The 27,103-nt window shown below is 37.2% G+C and overlaps 1 protein-coding gene across 2 annotated transcripts; it reads left to right on the forward strand.

The window, feature by feature from the left end:
• The first annotated feature begins 3,561 nt into the window (after positions 1 to 3,561).
• Positions 3,562 to 17,715, forward strand: adra1aa (adrenoceptor alpha 1Aa). Of its 2 annotated transcripts, none has more exons than XM_046870280.1 (4): positions 3,562 to 3,796; positions 9,474 to 9,631; positions 10,204 to 11,269; positions 15,870 to 17,715. In XM_046870280.1, the coding sequence occupies exons 3-4, from the start codon at positions 10,375 to 10,377 to the stop codon at positions 16,373 to 16,375; spliced, it is 1,401 nt and encodes a 466-aa protein (XP_046726236.1). In that variant the 5' UTR covers positions 3,562 to 3,796; positions 9,474 to 9,631; positions 10,204 to 10,374; the 3' UTR covers positions 16,376 to 17,715. The 2 variants fall into 2 exon arrangements, with proteins under 2 accessions (XP_046726236.1, XP_046726237.1); XM_046870281.1 differs by having other exon boundaries at positions 10,207 to 11,269.
• Positions 17,716 to 27,103: the final 9,388 nt, after the last annotated feature.

Consider the following 27,103-nt stretch of genomic DNA (forward strand, 5'->3'; position numbering starts at 1 on the left):
GATGTAAAGAAAAATATGTGTATTTGTTAGTTAAATCACTTTACTTCAATACTAATTGTAGTTTTTCTTACTGGCTGACACACTATATTATGTACATTTTTTTCACAGCACAAAACCTGCCAATGATTTTAGCTGTATTATAATTTTACAGATAATATCAAGGGTTAAGAAAGAAAGAGGACGACTCATCCCCATATTAGCATAAATGTGACGACAACATGACAGTCTTTTCAATTAATTTCGTGACTGGAACATGGTTCTAGGAATTAATTTTAGTTTTTAGAGAGGCGGAAGAAAAGTCACAAAGGTGCAGAGACAGCTTGCCTTCATTGAAGATGTGTTTGAAAGTAAGAATTGTCTTAATTAAGGATATATACACATACCACAACCCACACTCAAATTCATTTTCTCTGCTTCATTCTTACCCACTTTCCTTCACAACAGTTTTAAATAATTTTAATTAGAATTCACAGAACGAAATGTCATTGCTTTAGAGGAAAGCTTCAGAAGAAAAATATATTTTTGAAATATATGGCACAATACTTATAAAATTAAGTTTTGTGTAAATTATTTAACTAAACATCTGCGGTAGTTATTGTTCTCTCCAGAAAATATAATTATGGAGCATATGCAAATGTTTCTTTTTTAGTTCAGTTTTTAGTTCAGCATCTTTAGGAACTCAAGTTTTTAACCATTATTCAGCTCGAACAATTGTAATTCCTTCCACTGTATCCCAAATTGGAGCTGATATTGGGAAAGACTAAAAAACAGACAACTGTTTGCAGGTTATACTGTGCATTTCTCATAATATTGCACCTTCAGCCAGCACACACCACACACACACCACACACAAACACACACACAAAAAAAACCCAGTACCGGTGACATTTGCTTATCAAATCATTTCATATTGGACTAATACATCACTGTCGTGCCATCTATTACTATTCAGCAGTAGAAATCAAGAGTTACAAGTGACAGATATTAATGTGGAGAATGCGGGAGCATCAGCCCAATTTACCTAACACCTCAAACACAATCATTTCCCAAAGATGTTTGCCCTTTAATTCTTATCTCCAAAGCTAAATCTGAGCAGCAGTGTAAGAGATTAACACAGTCTAAGAGTTGTCATGGTGATTTAGACGTGGCAAAAGCAATACCTCCCCAAGGTGAAAAAGGAAGCAGGTAGAAAGACAGGGAGCATACATCACTTTCTCAATGCTGTAAAGGCATTTACAGTGTCTGAAGTTCCACTTGATTTCTTTGTGTTAGCCCTAAATCAAGGCTGCAAAGCACAGTAAGACTACAAAACACAGGTGCAAAGACAAAACACTCTCCTTCCAAATGAATGTTAGGTGTGTTTTGCTGAACTGATGACATGAATGATGCTCTATGTTGCATTAAGTTACTTGCATGATTTTCAACTTGATTGCAACGTTGTCATTTTAAACTTGTAAAAAGTACACTGTACCATATTTTGAACTTAGAACTGTTTGTTCAGCTCTTAGTTTTCTCTGTGTTTTTCTGTTTGGTTTTAAATCTTTCTGTTTTCTTAGCAACCAGCTATTGTTATCCACTTTTTTGTCTGGTATTGCCACTGGTTGCTTTAACATATTTGTGCCTGGTTTGCATTTTTTGTCTTACTTGTAAGTCACTTTAGAATAAAAAAAAGCCGTTTGTGTGTGTGTGTGTATGTGTGTGTGTGTGTGGGTGTGTTTACAGAATAGTTATGTATGCATGTGACAGGAATTGGAATTATGAGACATGTCCCAAAAATTCCAGTATGTAAAAGTTAACTATGTCTTCGGGAAGTGGAGCAGGACATTTATCATCAGTACACAACCCCTCAATTCCCAGGAATGGCACGAATCCCACGCATATGGGAACTTTACATGAATTCAATTGTTTGACAGTCTTTCTTATAAAACAAAGGCTCCAGCTATGGTCCAAAGCTTATCTTGTCAATTATGGTCAATAAATGAAAAAAACTGTCTGGAGCTGGTCTGATCTGTTTGAAAACGCAAGTTCCTGAAGTAAAAGTATCACTCAGACAGACTTACTTCTCATGGGAGAGACATAAGCCACAGCAAAATTATCTAAGTTGTTTTAAAAAAAATTTAAATACACAGATTGAAGAGAAAAAGTAGGTGAATGGCAAGGAAGGTGAAGAAAAAGGATGTTATTGGTAAGTGCAATACTGCAAAGTGTCTATGTATTTGGCTCAAAATACAAGCAATGAATTAGGGCATTTATGTTTTTGTAGCAGCCTGAGGACTGTCACAACGCAACTCAAGGTTCCCATGTTTCCAAGAAAATACTGGCAATGTCGTAAGTGATGTACTAAAGCATCACTTCCTGCAATACAATACCCGAGAACATGCTGCAGTTTATACAAATTCTAGTATATGTGCATATACTGTATATATATATATATATATATATATATATATATATATATATATATATATATATATATATATATATATATATAATATATAATATATATAAACTTTTAGAAAATAAAGAATTTAATAAATGTATGTATTAAACAGTGCGGTCATCAATTATGCAGCTCTATGTGCTGTATATGTATATATATATATATATATATATATATATATATATATATATATATATATATATATATATATATATATATATATATATATATATATATATATATATATATACAGTGTATATATATATATATATACAGTGTATATATATATATATATATATATATATATATATATATATATATATATATATATATAGAGAGAGAGAGAGAGAGAGAGAGAGAGAGAGAGAGAGAGAGAGAGAGAGATAAAGAGACCCAGAGGAACCATTTTTTTAAGTGTTTGAGTGAAATATGTAGAGGCATAGCCAACTCCATTAAACATAAAGGAACGTTAACATTATAATAGCTGCCTTAAGTGCTAATAGTTTCAATCTGTGGAGCATTTTAAACTTTTTAAACTGCGTTTGTTGCAGGTGTTTCACTATTACATAATTGTGTAATGGGATGGTTTTTTTTGTTATTTAGGGGTCTACTCTATTAAGTTATTTGCATATAATTGTTAAAAGTGGGACATAGGGTTTAAAATGTTCAGTAGACATAAATCAGGAATGCACACTTGGATGGGAACAGTGTATCCCAGGCGCACACACACACACACACACACACACACACACACACACACACACACACACTTGAATTAAAGTAACAATAAGAAAAAACAGACACTGGAAGCTACTTGTGAGCTTTATAACACGTAACCGTGCTGAATCACCGTGTGTTTAGAGGCAATGGAACCCTTAAGAGCTGGCCAAGAGCCACACCGGGTTGCCAGATTGTGCACAAACCTGTCCAGCAATGCTTTTTATAACTCATATTCAGGAGGAATGGTAGGATTGGGATAGTTCGCAATAATGAAATTATTTAAACAGCTACAGGTGTATAGCGAATTAGTCGGATCTGTTTGGATTCGCCATTCGGCCGGAAACGGCCAGTTCAAACTGGCAACCCTGAAGTGGTGGGTAAAAAGGAGGAGAGGGAGAGCACTGACTCACTCTGCTGTCAGCCAAGAATGAGCTGGATCCCCCAGGAAAAAAAATATATATTTTTTTACTGTATAAAAACTTAGAGAACTTGGACAAAGAGCCCACTTGACCGGACAATACCGGAGCGCTGTTTTTTTTTTTCTTTTACACTCTCGGCACTGTGTCCCAGCAAAACATCATTAAGTGTTATTATTATTATTATCAGCAGCATCATCACCGCGCATTGAAATGACAGGTAAGCAACTGGACTGCTACTGTATATCTATAGGCTACATACTGGTTTGCAATAGAATAAACAAGTGAAGAGATCAGCATGAACTAATTTTGATGCTCAAGGCAGCTTTCTTGATTTTAGTGATTATTTTGCGTGAGGGACGTGAGAAAATAATCCACATGTGGTTTCCAGTTTCAGATGAGTGTAATTAAAATCGTTTTTTACATGGAAAGCTAAACTGTTTAAACGGGCGTCCGATTGTCGATCTAATAATCTATAGCTGTAGGTAATATTCATATTAATGGTTTGTTTATTTATTCAACATTCAGTACCTACCGAATTTCACCACCTATCATTTGGTCATACAACCATGTGATTTTTATTCTTGCAATTGATTACATTCATACTTCATGCATTCGATAGTTTCTAAATTTATAATAAAAAACACACATTTTGCACCGCCACTGGAATTTTCTGTGATCGCTCAGTGTTCTCTCTCTCTCTCTCTCTCTCTCTCTCTCGCTCACTTTAGCCATTTTTGCACTTTGCTATATTTTTTACTTTGAGGTATTCACGTGTTTATTAATGATTTTCATCATCCTGGGTCTAGATCACAAACGATTCATCGAATAACCGCATGAAATCTTTTCTGGTCCAATCTAAACATCCGCACACCATGGAGAGAACGGACCTTGGCATTAACCGAAGACAGTTCACAAGAGAAAGAGGCGTTCTCCTGCTATAGTAATCCGATTGGCTTGTTTCAAGAGTTATTGCCAAATACTCAAACACCCGAAATAAATAGTATGTTCAAACAAGAACAAGAACTGAACATTTTTTCCGATTCAAGCTATATATATATATATATATATATATATATATATATATATATATATATATATATATATATATATATATATATATATATCTATATCTATATATATCTATATATATATCAATGTATCAAATTTTATTTGTCACATACACATACATACAGGGTACGACATGCAGTGAAATGCTTAGTATAGCTTGTATAGCTTGTATTTCCTATATATGCATTAACACAGACATTACATACACATTTACTATCAGATGATAACATTTATTTCAGGGGAAATGTTTAGCCTAACACTCTCGGGGATATTTTATTGGGCTTTAGTAGCTTTTTTTCCAGAGAGGAGGAGAACCTTTTAAGCCCTAAATAGCAAATATAGTGTATAAAATAATTGCGTTTTTGTACTGCAGTACATAAGTATTAAGTCAAGATAATGAATCCTTGGTATTTTGTTTTAGTAGTGAATGGAACTGTAAAGGCTTTTAATGTCACCTAGTGAGATAAGAAATCAGTACAAATATGTATTTTCTGTAGCTCCAAACAGAATATGATTCGAACTGTCATTCATCCTCACTAGTTCCCTTTCCTAGACATGTTGATTTTGCTCAAATAGTTAGGAATGAACTCCACTAGTGTTCAAACAGTATCTGTGAATTCTGTGCAGATTCAAGCTTCAGAGCACATAGTGAACAGAGGAATGACATACTGTGTACTGCATTGCAGTGCACTATGCAATAAGACAATGACTAAATCATAAAAAGCTGCATTCAGATAATAATAAATGTTTACCTTAGCTATTAGGACTGCCTGTCTCTGTACATACAGAGACATACCCTTAGCCCCCATGGCAGAGGACAAATGCATCATTAGGATCACTGGGCAAATCCTGCACTCCTATACTCTCAGACAGCATTTTCTAGAGAGCCATAGACTGGCACTTTGAATCAGACAAGGCTTCATTGCCTGAAAGCCTTTCAGCTGATTTGTGGAAGCCGCAGTACCCTCCAAAAAGCCCATGTAACACTGACATTGTTTCATCTTATCCTTTCACCCAGAAATGGTCAATAAGATGTAATTTCCCCTCTTTTCATTACACCCATAGCACAGTTGCTATTGATGCCAAATGGGACTGCAACTATTAATTTAGCATTATGCTTTGAATTGGCCACTTTGCACCAATGTGATAAGCGCACAGCATAATCATAAAATTATAAATGCATCTCAGGGAGTTATTTAGGATATCTTTAAAATTATTAGTTTACACTGAGACTTCTGAATTCTGTCTACCTGTAATGAATAACCAAAGAAACAACCTAGTTAAGTTGGAAACCAATATTGAAAATATTTATGTCTGGCCTTTTTTTTTTCCATATCCTTGAAGGAATGAGCCAACATTTGATTGAATGGTGGATCTTTTCATTTACACCTGTGTCTGGTAACCCTAGGGTAAATAATAAAAGTAAAGTGCTAGGCAGTGTGTATCACAAGGCTGGTGTTTTTTTTAAGTTGCTGGAGGACCCAAGCAGCAAATGGAGTGGCTCATACAAAGATGCTGCTCTCCCTTTGGGGGAATGAAATAATCTGAAAACATATAAACTGCTTGTATAATTATGGCACATTTTTTCACCTGCCATCTCTTACCACGGTTCCCCTTTTTCTGAAGGGTTAGGTGCTGCACGTTGGGCTCAGCATTTTTAGGGCTGAGGCAATGGCAGTCATGTACTTTATATAGCAAATATAAGAAGCAAAGGCAGAAATGAAATGCACCGTGGCAGTTTAACTCAGTCAGATTCGGCCAGCTGAGCTCAGAAACAGCTGGTGTGACAGTGCAGAACCCCCACTCAGCTTGCTGTGTAAACGTAAAGGTCACGTTCTGGTTAATGCTGTGATGGAAGAATCTGAGAAATACAAAGAGGGAAAGACTGTTACTGGATTCCACCTTCTCTATCTCTGGCCATGTTACTGAGACTGCTGAATGATGACATCCAATCCATTTCTTTCTGTGGTGTGGCGGTAAAGGAAAAAAGAGTAATTTTTACGGAAAAGTCCCAGACACTGGTATTTGAAAAGGTATGGACATCAATTTGAAAAAAAAAAATAAAAATACAAACACAAATGGCTATGCCAGCTGGGCTTGTTTTTAGTTTTAATAATATTAAACTGTTTAAAAGTTTATCTCAGCCCAAGTAGTGTGAAGCTGAAGTTGTAATTCACAGTGAAATAAAATAATACATTTTTACATTTTTTTTTTTGAGAAAGTTTAATTACAATTTCATAATACAATTACATAATATCTAAAGCCAAATGATAATGATTTGATGTTTTTAACTGTATTTTAGATGCATTTTATTTGCAGTTGTTCAGTTTGTGGACATTGCTTAAAACATTTGCATTCATGTGCAGTAGGCTACTAATTTGTTATAAATGCGTTCTAAATTACATAGAAACAAGAATGTCTGAACTGGTCTAAATTAAAAAATGTAATAAATATGACTATAACCTTATACTGTAGTTATAATATATTACGTTTTTAAATAATTAATATTTTGTGAATGTATTCTCTGTATCACAAAAAGTACCGACAGATTTTAAGACGTTTCTGCTGTAGTGTATACATGTTGTGGAGCAAACTCTCACCTCTGAAAGGCCACCTTTCAGCTGGGGGTCCTGGAAGTGATTTAGTGTTTTCACACCCTGGCAGAGACCTGGCAAAACTTATAGTAAGACCTGGGCACTTGAAGGTCACTTCTATAATGACGGGAAACTTAAGTTTTAATCGTGATCACAAAATAAAATCGGATTAATGTTGTAAAGCTTGCATTGATTGTCATGGCTATGTTAATCAATGAAGTTGTAATTTGATGGCCAGGTCATTTGTTGAGATCATGGACAAAAACTGCATACAAATGAGAGGAATATAATTTCGTCATCTGGAGAGGGAAATGAACCGTCTCTGAAAATGCTAATGGATTTTTACAAGTATCATCCTTGATGCCTAATCTGGCAGCAGGCATGCATATCTCTGCTGAAATCCATAAAATTCCCCTGCCATTGTAGATTTTCTAAAGCCACTGCTTTCAGTGCATGTTTTGCTATTGTATCTGCTTTGACACCCACTAAAACTGAAATGCAATAATTAAAGCCATAAAAATTTATTTCCTAATTTTTCAGACATGGTCTGGCCTTGGCCCTAAATAAAAATAGTATTCCTGTTATCGTTGTTCAATCACTATAAGACATTACTCCAAACTAAAGTCATTGTTTACACAATTAACACAGCCATCAGAACAATTAATTGTGCAGAACGGTACACTTCCAATGTTGAATGAAATTCAGCTACAATCAAACAGTTACACTAAAGGCAAAATATATTTATTAGATTCATATCTCTAGAATGTTTTACACAATGTAAAATTAAATATTCTTTATAGCATTTAAAATAACTTTTGGGTGAAAAAAAGGTGTAATAGTCTTTTCTGTTTTTTTTAATTAGCATGTTTTCCCCATTAGAAATGTAACTGTTTAGGCAAAATGCATGTGACAAAAAATCTGAGAAACCTTTGTGATCATTAATCAAGCCTTTCATTCTAATAAAACAGAAAATTTTATCCACACCATGAGGTGTATTTTTTTTTCTAAGCTGTGCACCTGGACAGAAACACAGGGAGTCCACATCTGTCTCCACAAGCTTCCTCCATGGCCTGTAGAAGGCTTATTCTGTCATATAGTTTGTATTTTTTATGTTTTTTATCTCCACGATGAGAGGAACTCAGAGAGTGGAACTGAACTTTATATCAAGCTACATTTAACCACTTTAATGCAAGTTCTTCCTGACCTTCCTCAATTTCTCTACAGTTCCAAGATCAATATGTCGCTGTCCAGCTTCTCTGTGTTGTTTTTTGTCAGTCTCTTCTTCTTCTTCTTCTTCTTCTTCTTCTTCTTCTTCTTCTTCCTCACTTCTCTTTCTGTTACCTGTGCTCGCTAAAATTCTAAATATCTATTGTTCATCTGTTCTCCTCCTTTTCAGACTAATGTAGTAATAACCACTTTATTTATTGTGCATTCATGATCTACAAATGGATGTGCCCATGATTTTGCACAACCTTGCAAATTATGACATTAGGAATAATGCATGTATTTTGCCATATTCTAATTTAAAATAAATTGAAAAATCCAGAACTTTTAATTAATTTCTTTTAAATATTTTATTTTTGTGTGTCATATATGATGTACATGTATGATGATTATGATGTTGATAATATATGGTCTTATTCATATAAGGGGAAATAACTTGATGTGATTCTTAAAACCTTAATGCATAAAATTCAATTAAAATGTTTTGCTAATAGCAATAATTGACTTTTTTTGCTGTTTATCTTTGACCTACATCATTTTGATACGAATATTTCAAAAGAGGCTGTGTTATTCAATGCAAGAGAATAATTCTTGTGTTCTGTTTGTGTTGAGATATTCAGTGTGTTTTGCATCAGTGTGATTGACATGATGAAGTACATATTAATCTGAGAAGGTCTGTGGGTGATAGAGATGTTTTGTCAAGTAAATATATATATATATATATATATATATATATATATATATATATATATATATATATATATATATATATACATAGAGAGAGAGAGAGAGAGAGAGAGAGAGAGAGAGAGAGAGAGAGAAAATTCTTTTTGTCCACATCTGTCTCCACAAGCTTCCTCCATGGCCTGTAGAAGGCTTTTATATATATATATATATATATATATATATATATATATATATATATATATATATATATATATATATATATATATATAGGTGTAAGTTTTATTATAGTGTTCATCTGATTTTTGTTTACATGTGTTTTAGGGAGGATCAACATTATCTACTGGCATAATGTCAATGTTGGTATGCTGGAAGTGCCTTATACTGGACCCAGGCCAAATTCTGAGAGATTGAAAAAATGACCTGCCCTTTTCCAAAAATAGATGCCTGAAATGTTTCTGCCAAAGGTTTATTTTACAACAGTGAGTATGTTGTAATGTATTTCATCAAATATTTAGCCTTTTTGTGCTCTGCATGCCATGAGGATATTCTGGAAGCTATTAACACTGCAATGAACAAGTAAACCATGCTTTGTGGAATTTGATTAGGCCTAAAGTAGCACTTCCTGCACTAGAATGATCTGAATTTTGACTTGATGATATTGAGAGTATCTGGATGAAACCACAGTGAATTCAAAGCATACAATAGTCTTTTTCTTTAATTTTTTCAACTACTTCTGATCAGCTGTTTCTAATTGGGAAGAACGTAAAAACACTTAAGTGAAGTGTTCCTGCTATTCTATGATGGACATTAATATGCCCTACACAATTCCACAAAGTGTTTAGATTTTTGATAATGTATGCAGACATATTCTAATTTATTTTATATTTTACAATAATTTTTTTTTATAAATAAATGTAAAATATAAAATAAATTAGCATATTTCTCCATACAGTTAAAATTGTGAGTACAGGTAGTTAAAAATCCACTAATCTTTGTAATCATGTTATACTGAAGACAACAATCACTCTAATTTCCATTTGTCTCTTGATAGCAGGCAGCTGGAGATCAAAATGTAACGATGCCCTCGGACTGCAATTAACTCACCATCTAACATTTAAAATGCTGCGATCATTGCAGCAATCTGCAATGATCAGAAAAAAGTGAATGAGTGAAGTGTGCCTGTTCATCATGCCATCACCAAATAGCCCAGTATCATGAACAGATGATTCTTCTTGTTGATAACATGTCTCCAGTGATCCAGAACTGCACAAACTGTAGCCAGGCTCAGGTCATGGAACTGAACATAGCAAAAGCCATTGTTCTGAGCTTCGTTCTGTCTGTTTTTGTTATATTTGGAGTATTGGGCAACATCTTAGTCATCCTTTCTGTGGCTTGCCACCACAGCCTTCGGACAGTCACACATTACTTTATTGTAAACCTGGCAGTGGCTGACCTACTACTGAGCTCCACTGTGCTTCCATTCTCTGCTATTTTTGAGATGCTGGGCCGCTGGGTGTTCGGCAGGGCTTTCTGCGACGTCTGGGCTGCCATGGATGTGCTTTGCTGCACAGCATCCATAATGAGCCTGTGTGTGATCTCTGTGGACCGCTACATCGGCGTTAGTTACCCTCTACGCTACCCAGCCATTGTTACTGAGAAGCGGGCATTGTTGGCACTTATGGGAATTTGGGCTCTGTCCATTACCATCTCCATTGGACCTCTATTTGGCTGGAAGGAGCCAGCACCAAAGGATGAATACGTGTGTAAAATCACAGAGGAACCTGGCTATGCTATTTTTTCTGCAGTTGGCTCTTTCTACCTCCCCCTAGTGGTTATCTTGGTTATGTATTGCCGTGTATATGTGGTGGCTCGCAGGGAGACGTACAGCCTTAGGAAAGGTCATAAGACGGAGAAGGCACACCATGCAGAAGCAGTGACACTGAGGATACACAGAGGTAACACCACTTTGGTGGAGGATGAAACGTTGAGGAGCCGCACTCACTTCACAATCCGCCTGCTAAAGTTCTCCAGGGAGAAAAAGGCTGCGAAAACCCTGGGCATTGTAGTTGGGTGTTTTATTCTTTGCTGGCTGCCCTTCTTCCTGGTTCTGCCCATTGGTGAGTGGACTTTTAACATTGTTCTTTTTTTTCTTATAAATGTAAGTTTTATCTTTATATAGTTATTCCTGTCAAATATATACTTCATAATAAAATACCCAATATAAATTATTTTCTAATGAAACGTTTGGCCTATATTTATGGGAGTTAGAAATGTATGTCTGGAATTAATAGTTACTTTTAATTTGTTTACACTGTTTGTAACATATATGTTATATTTTCACTAGTATTCTAAAGTATGTCCTCTGTAATTAGGTGTGTCTAGACATTTTACTGTACTGTATATAAATGGTATAATATATGGTAACTAAATAATTTTTTACTCAGAGATTTCTTAAATGTGAAGGGACACAAACAAACAGACAGACATATACACACACATACACAGACACACACACACACACACACACACGCACACACACACACACACACACACACACTCACACACACGCACACACACACACACGCACACACACACAAACATTCGGATGCCAAGAGTAGTCATAGGGTACTCAAAGTGACAAATAATTTTTTTTTATTAATGTCCTTGATTTCTCGTGTATAAAGGTGTTTCTGTTTATGCAATATGTTCAATGACTGTATTCATGAGGCACTAATAGCCTCAACATTTCCCTTGTTCACTAAATAATGAATGTAATACAAAGCAGAGCTCATCTGTATTCTCCACATGTGGAATGCAGCAATTGTTTTTGTCAGAAAAACAAGGTCCTTCAAGCCTTTGAAGGTCTTTCTGTTCAAGGTTACAGACAGTGGGGCCCAACATGTATAATGGGAGTCAAGCATGGGTAAATGCTGTAAATTATTTCAATCAACCATTGGAAACCCAATGAAAACAAATAACTTGCTTGACAAATACATAGCTAGTAATTTTTAAATTGAATATTTGTTTAATTTAGAACATGGGATTTTGGAACATGGGTGCAGTATTAAAGTAGTATAAAAAATATTTGTGTATACCTTCAAGAACACTTAAATATAACTTTTATTAGTAGATATCAACACAGTTGATCAAAGGGCTCCAAATGTGGCATTTTCCCACCACAGGCAAGGCAAATAAAGTAAAATAAAATATAAAGTAGATGTACAATTGTACAGATGCACATCTATACACACATTTTGTGTGAACACCATTGTTATCTAGTACTGCCTTAATCCTCCTGGGCATGGAATTCACCAGAGCTGCACATGTTGTTGCTGGGATCCTCTTATTCATAATGACATTGCGGAGCTGCTGGATGTTAGACACATGGTGCTTCTTCACCTTCTGCTGGACAATGCCCCGCAGGTGCTCATTAGGGTTCAGATCTGGAGACATACTTTGCCACTCCATCACTTTCACCTGTACTGTTACAGTACTGAAACTAAGTGTCAGGGTGTAACTGTTCTTCTTATAGTCTAGGCCATCTTTGTGGAGAGCAACAATTCTAATTCTCAAACCCTCAGAGAGTCTTTGCCATGAGGTGCCATGTTGAACATCCAGTTACATGAAGTACAGCTATTATTACTTAGAGTGCATTTACTTTTGTTGGCAGTTATTTTGACAATAATGACTGTATGTTGAGTTATTTCAGAGGAATGTAAATCTATACTGCTATATAAGCTGCACATTGACTACTCTAAAATATATACAAGATTCATTTATAAAGTATTGTCCCTTGTGAAGATACAGTACACTAAAATGTTTGCTGAAATGTGAGGGGTGTACTCACTTTTGTGAGTTTTTTGTATATTCACATACTGTATATTCATTTGTATATTTATACACATATATTTAAACTATTAAGATGTGAATTTGTTAAAAAAAAAAAGATTGTTTTTAACAATTTATCATTTATCCCTAGCAATTGTAGGTGTTTTTATTACATCAGTAAGATGAAACCAACATTTTATATAATAATATTTTCCAAATTATAACAGTAATAATAAATAATAATAATAGTTATAATATTAATGAAAATAATTATCAGTATTGTTGTTGTTGTTATCTATGTCTAACTCTAGCTAATTTTATTCCCATTCAAATTCTTATTATTAAAATTTTGTAAGAGTTAAGAGTAAATTCAGTTTATTAAAAGAAAACTTTTTTTTTTCCATCTTTAGTAAGTGCTTTATCATGGCCATAGTTGTTCCAGTCTTACCCTAAAGATATTCTCTTCTAATAACAGTTTCAGGATAATGTAGAGAATAAATTCACCCGTTATGCATTTAAAAGCACACTTGCTGCATTAGAGCAATGTGGTCAAGGGGCAGATAAGCATTTTGGAGAGCTTGAACAGAAGCTTGCAGAAATTGGAAATATAAATTCCCTAAAGCAACATTAAATGACTTTGTTACGCACTTTGTTACAGCGTTTGACTTTGATGGGTCAGTGTAAGTTCATAATCATGGTTTGCACTAACAGCTGAGCCAGTGGGTAATCTCTCCCTCTCGCTCTCTTTCTTTCCCTCTATCTCTTCCTTTCACTCTCTTGCACTGCAACTGCAAGCTAGTCAATTTTCACTGACCACTGACTTGAAAAATTAAAAGAAGTATGTGCCGTTAGTAAGTCAGGTATTGAATAGACTATGAACTCATGTTGCTTTGCATTTTGTCACGTTAATGTCTTTCGCATAGTAATTTTGTAAGTAACATTTAGAAAAACTGACTTTATAAATAATACAAAATAAATAAAGATGATTAATTTGGGTGAACAAGGTCCCTGCTGGTCTAGTGGTTAGGATGCGGCGCTCTCACCGCTGTAGTCCGGGTTCGTTCCCCGGTCAGGGAACCAACCACAGCAACTCTTAGTGCTGGTCCCAAGCCCGGATAAATCAGGAGGGTTGCGTTAGGAAGGGTATCCAACGTAAAAACATGTGCCAAATCAAACATGCGGATGATCCGCTGTGGCGACCCCTAATGGGAGAAGCCGAAAGAAAAGTAATTTGTGTGAACAAGTTGAAAATCCTACAGAACAAACTTTTTTACATTTTATTTTTGTTAAACAAACATCATTTATTATCAGAAACTGTGAAATATAAAATGACCCAAGAGAATCACTAGCAGACGTTTAAAGAAAATGGTTTATTCCTTGAGAAATATTCAATGATAAAAGTATCTTTTGAACTGGAAATTATGAAGTTAGAAGCAAATTTAACCACTGGTAATGATTTCCAAAGCCATTTTGTCTGTTATCCATGAATCACACCGATTTTAATGTGAGAATTAATTTGAATTACTATTTGATGGGTTGGAGACAGCATGTAGCCTGTTAATGTCTCTATGCCACATTTGGCTAACGAGCCAGTCATTCAAGGACAAGATTTTAATACCAGCTTATACAGAGAATGTAATGCTGTAGCAGGTTCCTTGTGACTTGATTTAGCAAATAGTGATTTAGCAGAAATGCTGGGTTATTTTGATTGAAGCTGCTGCTCTACAAGTGACTGGAGTCATGAAAGCCCAGCTGAGAAGAGCACTCTGATGCTAGGGGTGATAAGATTGATTCCATTTCATTATTACTTTTGTTTTTATAAGAATCCCCCCAGCTCCTCACCCTCTATGCAGTTCTGTTATAATGGGCCAAATAATAATGCAAAAAGTGTTTCATCTTCATTTTTCATCTTACCAAAACTTTATCAAATGCATTGTGGGCTAATGAATTTTCAACTGAGCAATTTCTAAATTTATAGCCATGTAAATTAAATTAGAGGACTGCACTCATTCAATTGTGTTCAAGAGAATCCCAGATCTTGCACCTTCAGGCAATAAAATGTCTGAAGCATGTTTGTTAGACAGAGACTCTCCCGCAACTTTCCCTGGTGCTGTCTATTTCCCTCATCTTTTATCCAGCCCACGTACACAACCCTCATGTTCACCGCTCTTAAAATGTCCTTTGAGACAGAGCAAAGCCCTTAGCCATAAAGATGGATGCTTAATTTCAAGGCTAGGTGGCTTCCTCTGACAGTTCATTTTTGTTAATGGACTAGATGGTGCACCTTTAAAAAGTCGAAAGGTGCATATAGGCTATGATGAGATGCATTTGTCCTTTTTTATTTCCCCTTCGTTGTAAATATGAATTTTGTCAATGAGATACTTTGCTGCACCACCAGTATGAGTCACCGTGGACTGTGTTTTAAAATGACAGTTAACCTTGATTAAAAAAAGGGTGCAAATAATAAAAGAGTCTAAAAAAAGATGTCTTTAATCATGAGCCATGCTGTGATAAGCCTTAGGATTTCCCATTTTCTTCTCCTCCAGCACTAATTGTAATGTATTAATCACTTTTTGTACGTAAAATTTATTTTAAGACATATATAGCCTGTCAATATGAGAATTCAGTCTGTCTTTATCAGTCAAGCATCTCAAAGCTTTGCAGCTATACTTTAACTACTTGCCAAAAACGTCAATAGTCCTAAACGTTATTTCCAATTTCTTAATTAAAATACAAAAAAAAAAATTTAAAGTCTACCTCTCTGTTGATGAAATCATTTAATCCAAATCCATGGAAGGGGACTCATTGGATACTATAGTGTTCTATAAAGGTTTGTGTGTATTAGTCGTGAATATAGTTTAAAATATGTAAATTTGTCTGTTTTCAAAGGATCCATCTTCCCGGCTTACCGGCCCTCAGACACGGTCTTCAAAATTACCTTCTGGCTTGGGTACTTCAATAGCTGTATCAACCCAATCATCTACCCGTGCTCCAGTCAAGAGTTTAAGAAAGCCTTTCTGAGCGTGCTGGGTGTTCACTGTTTGCGCCGTAGCACCAGACCTACATACCCGCTGTGCCAGGCCCATTCTACCAGCCACACACAGTCACACCTGCTTTCATTGGGCTCAGAGAGCCGCAGCGAGCCTTCACATCTCAGCCCTTCATCCTCTGTGGTCCTTTCCCGTTCACCATCATCTTCCCCAGTGGGGGGTCTAGGAGTCAGTGCTGGGGTCAGTGCTGGAGCAAAAGTGGCAGGGGTGTGCAGTAAGAACCTGCTGAGAACGTGCTGTTGTGCTGGAGACTACCCACCACGGAGAGAGGCTCCTGGATGCCATTCTCTGCCTGTTATTAAGATTCATCAACTTTCTCTTTGTGAGAATGGTGATGCTGTGTGAGCCACAGAGGTACGAAACTGCTTCAGAAAAACACATATGCCTCAGATTGTGACTAGACGCTTATTAAGATCTCAATGGATCTTTAGCAAATAATGGAGACAATGATGTGTATTCATGCAGAGTGAAGTGTTTGTGATGAATCTGACTGTTTCTCTGTGGAGATTGAAAACATGCTGTGTATCAGCAGGAAGGGGTGCCTTCAGCCAATTTGATTGATAAGCTTTGCACATTTGCACAGAAAGAAAACATCCCACTGTTTTAATGTTGAAATTCCTACAAGTGGGATACTATAAAAATTATACTGGTTTAGTTTTGTATTTGCCAATGAAGATATACTGATTATGCTAAAATACTGGTGATGATTAATTAAAGTTTTACTACCTTACCTCAATTTACTGTATTAGACGCACAAATTGATTCATGTAGGGGGAAAAGCTGTAATCATTACCAATGCAAGTGGCCATTAACATGCATGGGATTTTTATTTTTCTAATTTCCAATGAAAAGGTTTCAATAATGAGACAATGAAATATGTGGAATCAATTAAATATGCCCCAGTTTTATATCTATATTATGTTTTTAACAAAAACAATGAATAAATACTTTACTGTAAGTGCTTTATGGAAGTCAAGATTTTTACCCTAAGACTCATGTAATTGTTTGAACAAATGAGATGAAATGTTTCATGCATTGTTAATCATAATTGTCTGAGTTGCTAAACATTTGCATATGTGAAAACATGAAAACATTCTATTTCTACAAGAATTTATGACATTTAAAAACAAAGGTGTGGCTGCTTTTGTTTGTATACATGTGTGTTTGTGTTTGCATCTTTATCTATAAAGAAATATGAAAATCATGTGAAAGGTTCGGATCAGATAACAGTGACAATTCCAATACTGAATCAAAAACACTGTGAGAGAGGTTGCTCTTAAACTGGTGACCTAAAAACACTGACTTTCAATATGTAATCAGAAATTGTTTCTGAAGGGTCATTAAGATTTGTTCTTAAAGGTACTAACTAACATTAGCTTTCAATAACAAAACAACCTGTCAATTATAAATCAGATTCTAAAATCTAATTAGCTGATTTGTGCTTAATAACAATAAAATAAACACACCATTAAATGCGTCACAATAAATGAATTCTGTATTAATGTGCCAGGTTTTAAAACTAATAAATCTCTGATACTACAGCAAATGACCTGTCCAGAAAATGCCCTGATCTTTGTCTTATATATTCCTTAAGGATGCTTTACAATGAACACATTGTACAATTGCAGAATTGTTTATTGTGAGTATTGTTGATAATAAATGATTCATTTAACAGTTGAATTGAATCATATATTGTTTTTGTTGCAGTTTTTTTCATTTCTTTTTTCTTCTCTGTGTTTATAATTAAAAGGAAATAGATTCCAAAAAAATCTAAATTTTTTATATTAACATTTGTAACTGTAAAGACAAGGAATAACTGGGCCTTGTGCTGTCAGTGTTTATGCTTGCTGCAGCTAGCCACTCTTTATGTTATGTTAGCTTTTGTTATGCGTAATAAATGTATAAAAAAACATAACAAAAATAAATGCGTAAAAAAACTATTTCCTATACTGACATTCGGAATAATGATACTACATCAGTTGTGCTACTAATTTGGTCAGTTCTTTTTCTAGTTCACGTTGATTATCATTAGGTTGCTAAAGTGACACTTATGCACTGACACTTTGGCTCCTTTCCTCTTCGTGCAAAGTCAGTCCATGACAGCATGTTATTTTTGGGTAATTTCTGTCTTGTGTTTGGTTTTTATTGGATCACATTTTCTCTTGTCTTTTTCTATGGCTCTTTCTATTGACTGGTCATATGCTCAGCTGCTATGTTTATGGGAAAGGAAGGTGTGCATCCTGCTGTTTATCCCTCATGTAATCAGTGCAAATGGCACTAACTGGGCCTGAATGTGTCTATGCCTCCATATACTTCCAACCAGTCATACATTAAACAACTCACTCAGCTGCTTAGTTTTTAATGGTATAGAAGTGCATCTCCTCATTTATTCAGAGCTAACTTCACTAATAGACTGGCGTGTGCTTATCACTTAACACTGTCCTTAGCTTGCTAACAATTTCAGCTGAACACACTGCATTACCTTAAATCAGACCTACAAGACACATGTAGCCTATGGGTCACCCATAAGAGGCCCAAGAAAGGAAGGAGTACTCCCAAGAAGCAGTCCTGTATAGGAAAGAGATGGTCACCACAATCACCACCCTCGCAGGATGAGGAGCAAGTGGTGCTGAGGAACAACACATACAGGCATGTCAAAAAGAAAATACACCTTCTTGCAATTGTATGGTTTTACATAACAGCACATAATAAAAATCTACTGGTACTTTTCAGGTCTTAAAATCAGGTAAATGCATCCTCAGATGAACTACAATACATGATGCATTACACCGTGTAATTACAAATTTTCACAAAAATAAATCCAAAATGGCAAAAAAAAAGTCCTTGATTATTTGACCATTAGCAATCGTGAACAACTCTATAAAAGCTGATTTGCTGGTTTGGAGAATTCAGGTTTTGTGTCTTACATCAGCTATGATCTTAGAGAAGCAATTGTTTCTGCTTATCAATCTGGGAAGGGTTATAAGGCCATTTATAAACATCTCTTCATTCTACACTGAAGATTATCCACAAATGGAAAAAAAAACATCACAGAATTTGCTCTTCCCAGAAAATTCAACCCAAGTTCAGATTGTGCAATGCTCAGAGAATTTACAAAAAAACAAGAGTTACATCTCAGACTCTACAGGACTCAGTTAGCATGTTATATCTTAAAGTTTGTGACAGTACTATCAGAAAAAAGACTGAATAAGTATGGGTTTTTTGGAGAAAGACTCTTAAAATTGCATGTGAACAAACCACAAATCTTCTGGAACAATGTTCTTCGAACGAATTAAACTAAAGAGGACATTTTTGGGCAAAACGCCCAACGCCATATTTGGCAAAACACAAGCAAAGCGCCTCATCCTAACTGTCAAGCACGGTGGTGGAGGGGTGATGACTTTGATGATCTTTGGATGCCAAGTACACACGTTCACTCAGGTTTGTTGATTGTGGTGCTGCAGGTTGTCTTATATCCCAGAGATCAATCATCTATTTGTTACCTTCTGACTCTCCCTTTTTAGTTATGCTATCATAGCTAGTCCAGATATGTCACTTTCTTCCCAATGTGGCACAGCTAAAGATGTTGCACATAAACAGCCTAAAGATCCATGAAGTTGCAATCGCCATGAACAAATTTTGCATTTAAGTGTTCATCAGTAAACAGTTGATGACCTCAACAATAAAAAAAACTATAATGAATGGACATTTGCTATCACCCATATGAGAATCCGTTCCCATCTGAGTCTAGTTCCTCTCAAGGATTCTTCCTCATACAGTCTCAGGCTCGCCAACAGCAAATGCACAAAAGAAATGCTAAAAAAATAACAGAATCATGGTGTTAATCAAAACAATGTGAGAGACCAATAAAGTCAAACAGAAAAAGATTATTTCATGTTACATCTACTAAAGGTGGTTCTACAAGCTATCACATCACAAGGTGTACTTAGTTTGCAGCATGTCTTCTTCAATTTGGTTTTATTTTTGTAAAAACATAAAATTAAATAAAATATGTAATATGTCATGTGTTCTTTATATGAGGCTGTGATTACCTAATTCAAAGATCTGATAAAGATCAGATCATTTTCATCTCCTGATACACAAAACCAAAGAATTGAAGAACTAAAGGTAGGGCACAAAAACTGTTATATCCTTATTTATTCCACTCCATCTCTCTGCATTGGTCGGTTCTTTATTGTCTATCAATTTGTTTTATTGCCTGATGTTTGCAATTATTGTACTGTTATAATGTGTGCATACATTTGCACACGTGCACTTTATATAGTCGTGTGTGTAGGTCTGCTTAGTCTTAGTTTTGTGTTGTCTTGTGTAGATCTGTGTTTTATGAAGCACCTTGGTCTTGGAAGAATATTGTTAAATTTCACTGTTTACGTAACAAATGTATATGGATAAAATGACAATAAAGTCACTATTCTTAAATTAACTGTACTGTATGCATTTCCTTCACTTTCACTAATTCTACCCATTTGCACCAAATCCAGAGTTCTACTAGTAATCCATATATGTCTAGCAAAACCCTGGTGTCCATTTATAAAATTATAAACTTGGATAGTCAAATCTTGGGAATGCATAAAATTCATTATATCCATTTTTGGGAACTTCTGGCTTATATACTCTCAGGTGAGAAGTGGAAATAATGAGCAACCGACTGCCTAATGCCTAAGCTGCTAGCCTATTTACAAGAAATGCTGTGTGATCATAAAACTGTGCTCAGAAGCCTCATATCAGCATTCATGAAAGGCACTAACTGCCTACATCTGCCATGTTCCACCAAGAGCTGGTGCCTGTTGTGGGATCTCCCCCTTTTTTGAAGTCCCCTAAGTCATCTTTCTAAGAACCCATTCTGAATGTTGAACAGAAATGGGTTTCATTAAAAACAACCATGCTGCTAGCGATCACCTCAGCAAGAGGGATGATAAAATTGCATGGTGAGAAACCTGCTGCATATATATTGTTGCCAATTGACTCTGGTGTGACCTTGTAGGTAACCCTGGACTGCTGCCTTATGTCATCCAAATTTGTAGACAAGGTGCCTACAACTTATAAAAGGTCAATCTTTGCTCAATATGAGCCTCATAACTCTGTTTAACATTGTTCCTTTTTAGGAACTCAAGCTGCGTCGAAAAATTTTGGGAATGCACCTGTGTGTTCACGCTCTGAAATAATGTGTGTAATCAGTCAAAAATTTGACCGATGGGGTGACGTCACGACCAGGAGTATAAAAAGCATATAAATGAGGGCAGCGGCAGCTTCTGTCAGTTCACGAAGCGCTCTATGGGTTTGATTGTTAGATTGTTTGTCCAAAAAAAAATTTAATAAAAAATAAATAAATAAAAGCAAGCAAAAAATGTAAGCACAGCTTGTGTTTCGCTTGCTTGGGAGCGGAGCATGCGAAGTCAGTTTTTGAGGGAGCCGACTGTGATCACTGTGCTCACATGTCTTTGCTCCCGCTGGGCACTCTTCGAGGAGGGTGCCCTAGCTCCTTCCGGGTCTGGCCCTGCTCTTGCTGAGGCAGAATGCCGTGCCAGCTCCTGGGTTTGCAGCTGGAACTTGCAGAGGGTTTTGAGACAGGCATGTCCCTATCTCCAACCTGACCTGCTTGGTCCAGCGCTCGCTCGCAGGCTTCAGAAGCACCCCTTTCGGTGGATTCTTCCCCCTATGATGAACGCATGCAGCCCCACCTCTCTTTCTCTTATGGGGGGCACACCGAGGTGTCCAGGTCATGGGTTAGGCCTTTTTCAGCCTGCTCCTTTACCCCCAGTTCTACTGTATATTCCCACATTATGGGGCGGAAAGAACATAGTTATGAGGCGATGCCGGGTGCCGTCACTAAAGAGACCACTAGGGCCGTTGGCCCGTCTATGGTTGCCCTGGTGTCAACAGAAACCTGTGACTTACTCTGTCGGAAATGTCTGATAGAGACAGGGCCGTACTGCTGGACGACCCGCTAACCCCTTCGGCGACTCCATAAGTTCGGTGGTCGAAAGGTCTCAGGAGAATAAGAAACAGGCGGCGGCATTCGAGCGTTACCTCCTTTCCCGCTCACGTGGGCTGCTTGGTGGGCGCAGCCCTAACTGCAACTCTCCACCTCCCACTGGGAGGTGCAGAAATGCAAAGTTATGACTCACTCTCCCCCTGTGAGGGATCCTGCACGGCGTTCAGCATCGAAGCCTCGTGAGGTGACAGATCTGAGGACTGTCATCTTGAACAGGAAGACTTAGATGAAAAGGTCCCAACACTGGACTTTCTGGGGATCTGGCCATGAAGGGGCAATCTAACCTGGGTTCTCATGGAGGGGCAACCTCTCCGCACCATTAAGGTTGTTTGGAGAGATCCCTGGTTCCTATCTCCAGGCCTCGCGCTGGGAGTCCCCGTTTGTCGCTTAACGCTAAGGATGGACAGTCATGAGTGGTCGCATAAACTGCCTAGAGATGCTGGCATGCTTCCAGCACTGAAGCATTTCCTCTCCGTACGTGTTGGTCCGTACGGACAATACTGCGGTGGTCACCTACATCAACCATCAAGGAGGTCTGCCTTCATGCCCCTTGTGCAGTCTGGTGCACCAGATCCTCCTTTGGGCCCAGGGGAAACGCCTCTCTTTGAGAGCAATTTACATCCCGTGCCGGTTAAACGAGGGAGCAGACACCCTGTCAAGGCAGGGGTTGAGACCTGAGAATGGCGGCTCCACCCCGATGTGGTGGAGCAGGTTTAGGAGAAATTCGGAAGAGCCAGGGTGGATCTGTTCGCATCTCGAGGGACATCACACTGTCCCCTCTGGGTCCCCTTACTCTCCCAGCCCCGCTGGATGCCATGGTTCAGGGATCTCCTTTCCCAGCTCGGGGGTGCCATATTTCACTGCAGCTCCCGGTACGACCTAGAGTGCCTTGGTGGGACCTGGCCGTCGTTTTGGGGGCTCTGTCTGAGCCCCCCTTTGAGCCTCTAGCCGGGGCATCTTGGAGGCACCTTTCAATCAAGACCGTGTTCTTGTTGGCCATCTGCTCTATCAAGAGGGTAGGGGACCTGCAGGCCCTTTAGGTGGGCAGACATATATACAGACATATGTAATGCTGCGGGTTGGTCCACCCCACTGACCTTTGTGCGATTCTATAACCTAGACCGCAGTGCCACTCCTGGCCCCTCAGTCCTCCTCTAGCTGTGTTGACAGACACACAGTAGGCATGGACTGGTCAGTCTGGTGTGATTGAACACTCGTTCCCAAAGCTTTTTGACGTAGATTGAGTTCCTGAAAGGGAACATCTCTAGGTTACGTATGTAACCCTAGTTTCCTGAGGGAAAGAGACGCTGCATCTGTATGCCACACCTCCGGCGTCCCTGCAGCGCTTCCTTCTCCATTACAGAAGCTGCTGCTGCCCTCACTCATATGCATTTTGTACTCCTAGTCTGTCTAATTTTTGACTGATTACACACATTATTTCAAAGCGTGAACACTCCGTCTCGTAGATATGTTCATCCTGGCTGGAGTATTGTTATCATTTCAAAGCACCTGCCCTTGGCTAGGGGGGTGGAGTGAAATTATACTTTTATTAATTATAAATATAATTATAATTATAATTGTATTAATATAACAGTGTTTCTATAAATCTATAAATAATTCTGTGGGAGAGCAGATGGTTCATGGGGAGGAAAACCACTCAGGACGGGAGCAGTTCCGAACAAATTTCATACACAAAGGCACACACTCTCGCAGACACACACTCTCGCACCTTTATCTCACTTCTCTTTATGCGCTTCACCTGACCACTGCAAGAGAGAGAACATTCATTAGTATCATTCCTACGCCTTTCTGCTCCTGGCCTCGCCCTCCATTCACAAACCAGCGCTCGGCCATGCCCCCGCTGCTATGATGTTTCACTGTAAAAGTGCAGAAGGTACAGCATATATTATTATTATTATTATTATTAATAATTATTATTATTATTATTATTATATTTTTTTATTATTTATTTTTTTCAAGTATAATTAATTAATTCCTGATATTAGATGTAACATAATAAATCAGGGGTGGCCAACCCGCGGCTCGCGAGCCACATGCGGCTCTTTGGCTGGTTTCAACTACTCTTACGTTTATATCGATTTTTGTGTGTTTGATTTTTAATGTGTGTTCGCTTTGCTTAAGTTCAATACGGTATTTTTAAGACTTAAATGAGCTTGCCCCTACTGGGAAACTTTGCGGTATATCAGACCTTGGCATGAGGCCAATCATAAATTACAGCGATGCACCGAGAATTTTCGGAAATACCTAAATCACCGAAACAACACGGCAGAAACACAATTGTAATGACGCAATAAAAAAGTGCAGCCAGCACACGGTTATCTGGATAAGAGCCAACATGTCTTCGGTGTGCGGATAGCGATTTGCAAAACATGCAATGCTGAAATTTCAAGAGGGGGTGTATCTGCAAAGAGTTTCTCCAAGTCGGGTTTAATGTATCACCTGAAATCCAAACATCCCGATTGCCTTCTAAATATGAGAAGAACGCGGCGCAGAAAAGTAGTCAATCCGAGCATGCGCACTCCGTCTGTAGCGGACGTTTTTGAAAAGGCAGGAAAGTTTTCCAGTGATGGTGCCTAGGCAAAAGGCATAACACAAAAAAATTATGGATTTCACATGTGAAAGAATTGCTTCGAGTGGCAACAACGGAATACGAGGCAGATTTGAAGGGGGATTGTTCAAGGCAAGGAATGCCAAAAGTCCCACTAAGTAACATGCATAGTAAAAGAAAAACGCTATTGTAAATTATTATATTTTTGTTTGTGGACTTGGGTAAACAGAGTTTGTGTGTGTGAGACAGTGCACACAATGTTCAATGTTGAAAATGACTGGCCTGCAGTTTTAGAACTGTAGGAGTCAATTTCTGTCATTATGTTGGTATGTGACATTTACAATAAATCTGGCTGAGCAGAGGTGTGTGTGTGTGTGTGTGTGTGTGTAAGAGGAAGGGATGGGTGATGTTCATGTGTGCCCATGTGTATGATGTGGCTCTTTGCGGTAACACAGTCAAAAATGTGGCTCTCGGTCTCTGACTGGTTGGCCACCCCTATAATAGATGATTCATTAAGTTACTTTTTTTTTTTTAAATCATCCACAACATGCTCAGTATTACAATAACATTTAGATAAAGCATAGCATTAGTGTACTACAATGAATGTTAATATATCTGCTTTTGTGTGTGTCAACTGTAGTTTTAAAACATAAACTAATGGAAACATAGTACTGTGAGAATTGGTTACTGGTCCCTTGGTAGAAGGAGGTCACTTGATGTTAATGTGGGCTCAGATTTCACATTTTTCAACAAAACCTAACCTTGTTGACACTGGAGGAAATACTCTGTCTCACCATGTTAGATATGCCAGTGATTTATGTCCAAAGAGTTTTAAAACTACAAGATAGCAATTTAACAGATCAGCAGCAGTTAAATGACTTTTACTGAAAAGAAAACAAGACATAATCTATCATATTTTGTGTTTGATGGAACACTTTTTTTTAATGTGATAATGCATTTTATTTTATGTTTTTATTGCCTTTTTATTCGTGGGCAGCTGGATAGGTTTGAGAACTTTTTAAATAAGGGTGACCACACTCTTTTTAGACCACACACATGAATAACAAAAATACAATTTATATTTTCTTAATATAAAGTGTATTTTTACTACTACAGTGGGGAAAATAATTTCTCCATACAATGAAATTAACAGTCTAGAATTATAATTGAAGGTTTATTTTAACAGAAAGAGACAGAATATACATATTAAAAAAAGGTTGTAAATTAATATGTATTTGATCGAGCGAAATAAGCATTTGATCCCGTACCAACCAGCAAGAATTCTAACTCCCACAGACCCGAATTAGTCCTGTCTCTTTAAGAAAGAACTCCTAATATCAACTCATGATATGTATAAAAGACACCCATCACAAAATCAACCTCTTTTATTCAAACCTCTCCACCACAATGGGCAAGACCAAAAAGCTGTTGGGAGGAGCTTATTAATGATCTCAAGGGATCTGGGACCACAGTCACAAAGAAAGCCATTGGTAACACACCAAGGTCCTTCTGCTCAAGAATGCCCATAAACAGGCCTGTCTGAAGTTTGCCAATGAACACCTGAATCATTTACCTGACTCACCGGCAGGAGAGAAATGCTGAATATGACCCCAAGAACACTATCAAACATGGAGGAGGAAACATTCTGCTTTGGAGTTGTTTCTCTGCTAAGGGTACAGAAAGACTTCACCGCATGAATGGGGCCATCGTAGAATCTTGGATGTAGAATCTTGGATGTGAACCTCCTGGCCTCAGCCAGAACACTTGGAGATGGATCATGGATGGGTCTTCCAGCATGAGGGTCATTGCCAAAACATATAGCCAAGGCAACAATAATAAGCTTCTTATTGATGGTCTTGTAGCCCATTCCAGCCTTGGGCATGTCTACAATCTTGTCACTGAAGTCCTTTGATAGCTCTTTGGTCTTTCCCACAGTGGTGGAGAGGTTTTTAATAGAAGAGGTTGATTCTGTGATGGATGCCTTTTATACATGTCAGGAGTTGAAATGAGAAGTATAGGATTAATTTGGGTATGTGTGGGAGTCAGAATCCTTGCTGGTTGGTAGGGGATCAAATATATATTTCACTCGATCAAATACAAATTAATTTATAACCTTTTCTTATTGTTTTTTTTTTATTTTTAATATTCTGTCTCTCTCTGTTAAAATAAACATAGCATAAACATTCTAGACTGTTCATTTCTTAGTAAGGGGTAAATTCACAAAATCAGCAGGGGATTAAATAATTATTTCCCCTACTGTATTTTTAACTTATAACTTAAATGGTATAAACCACTAAATAAACGAGGCATGTTTTGGTGCAGAAAACCATTCAGTTTAGGTTCAGTTAATCTTGTCAGGGACTGCTGTGATTTATAGCCAAGCTTGAAAAGGTCTAGTTTATAGAGGTCATCAACAGCAATTTGCTGTTATTCTACCAGAGGTTAGGTCGGCATGTCCACTTCAGTATCTCTCATTTAATCTACTTGT

The sequence above is a fragment of the Silurus meridionalis genome, chromosome 17 (genome assembly GCF_014805685.1).
Source record: "Silurus meridionalis isolate SWU-2019-XX chromosome 17, ASM1480568v1, whole genome shotgun sequence".
Taxonomy (NCBI): Eukaryota; Metazoa; Chordata; class Actinopteri; order Siluriformes; family Siluridae; genus Silurus; species Silurus meridionalis.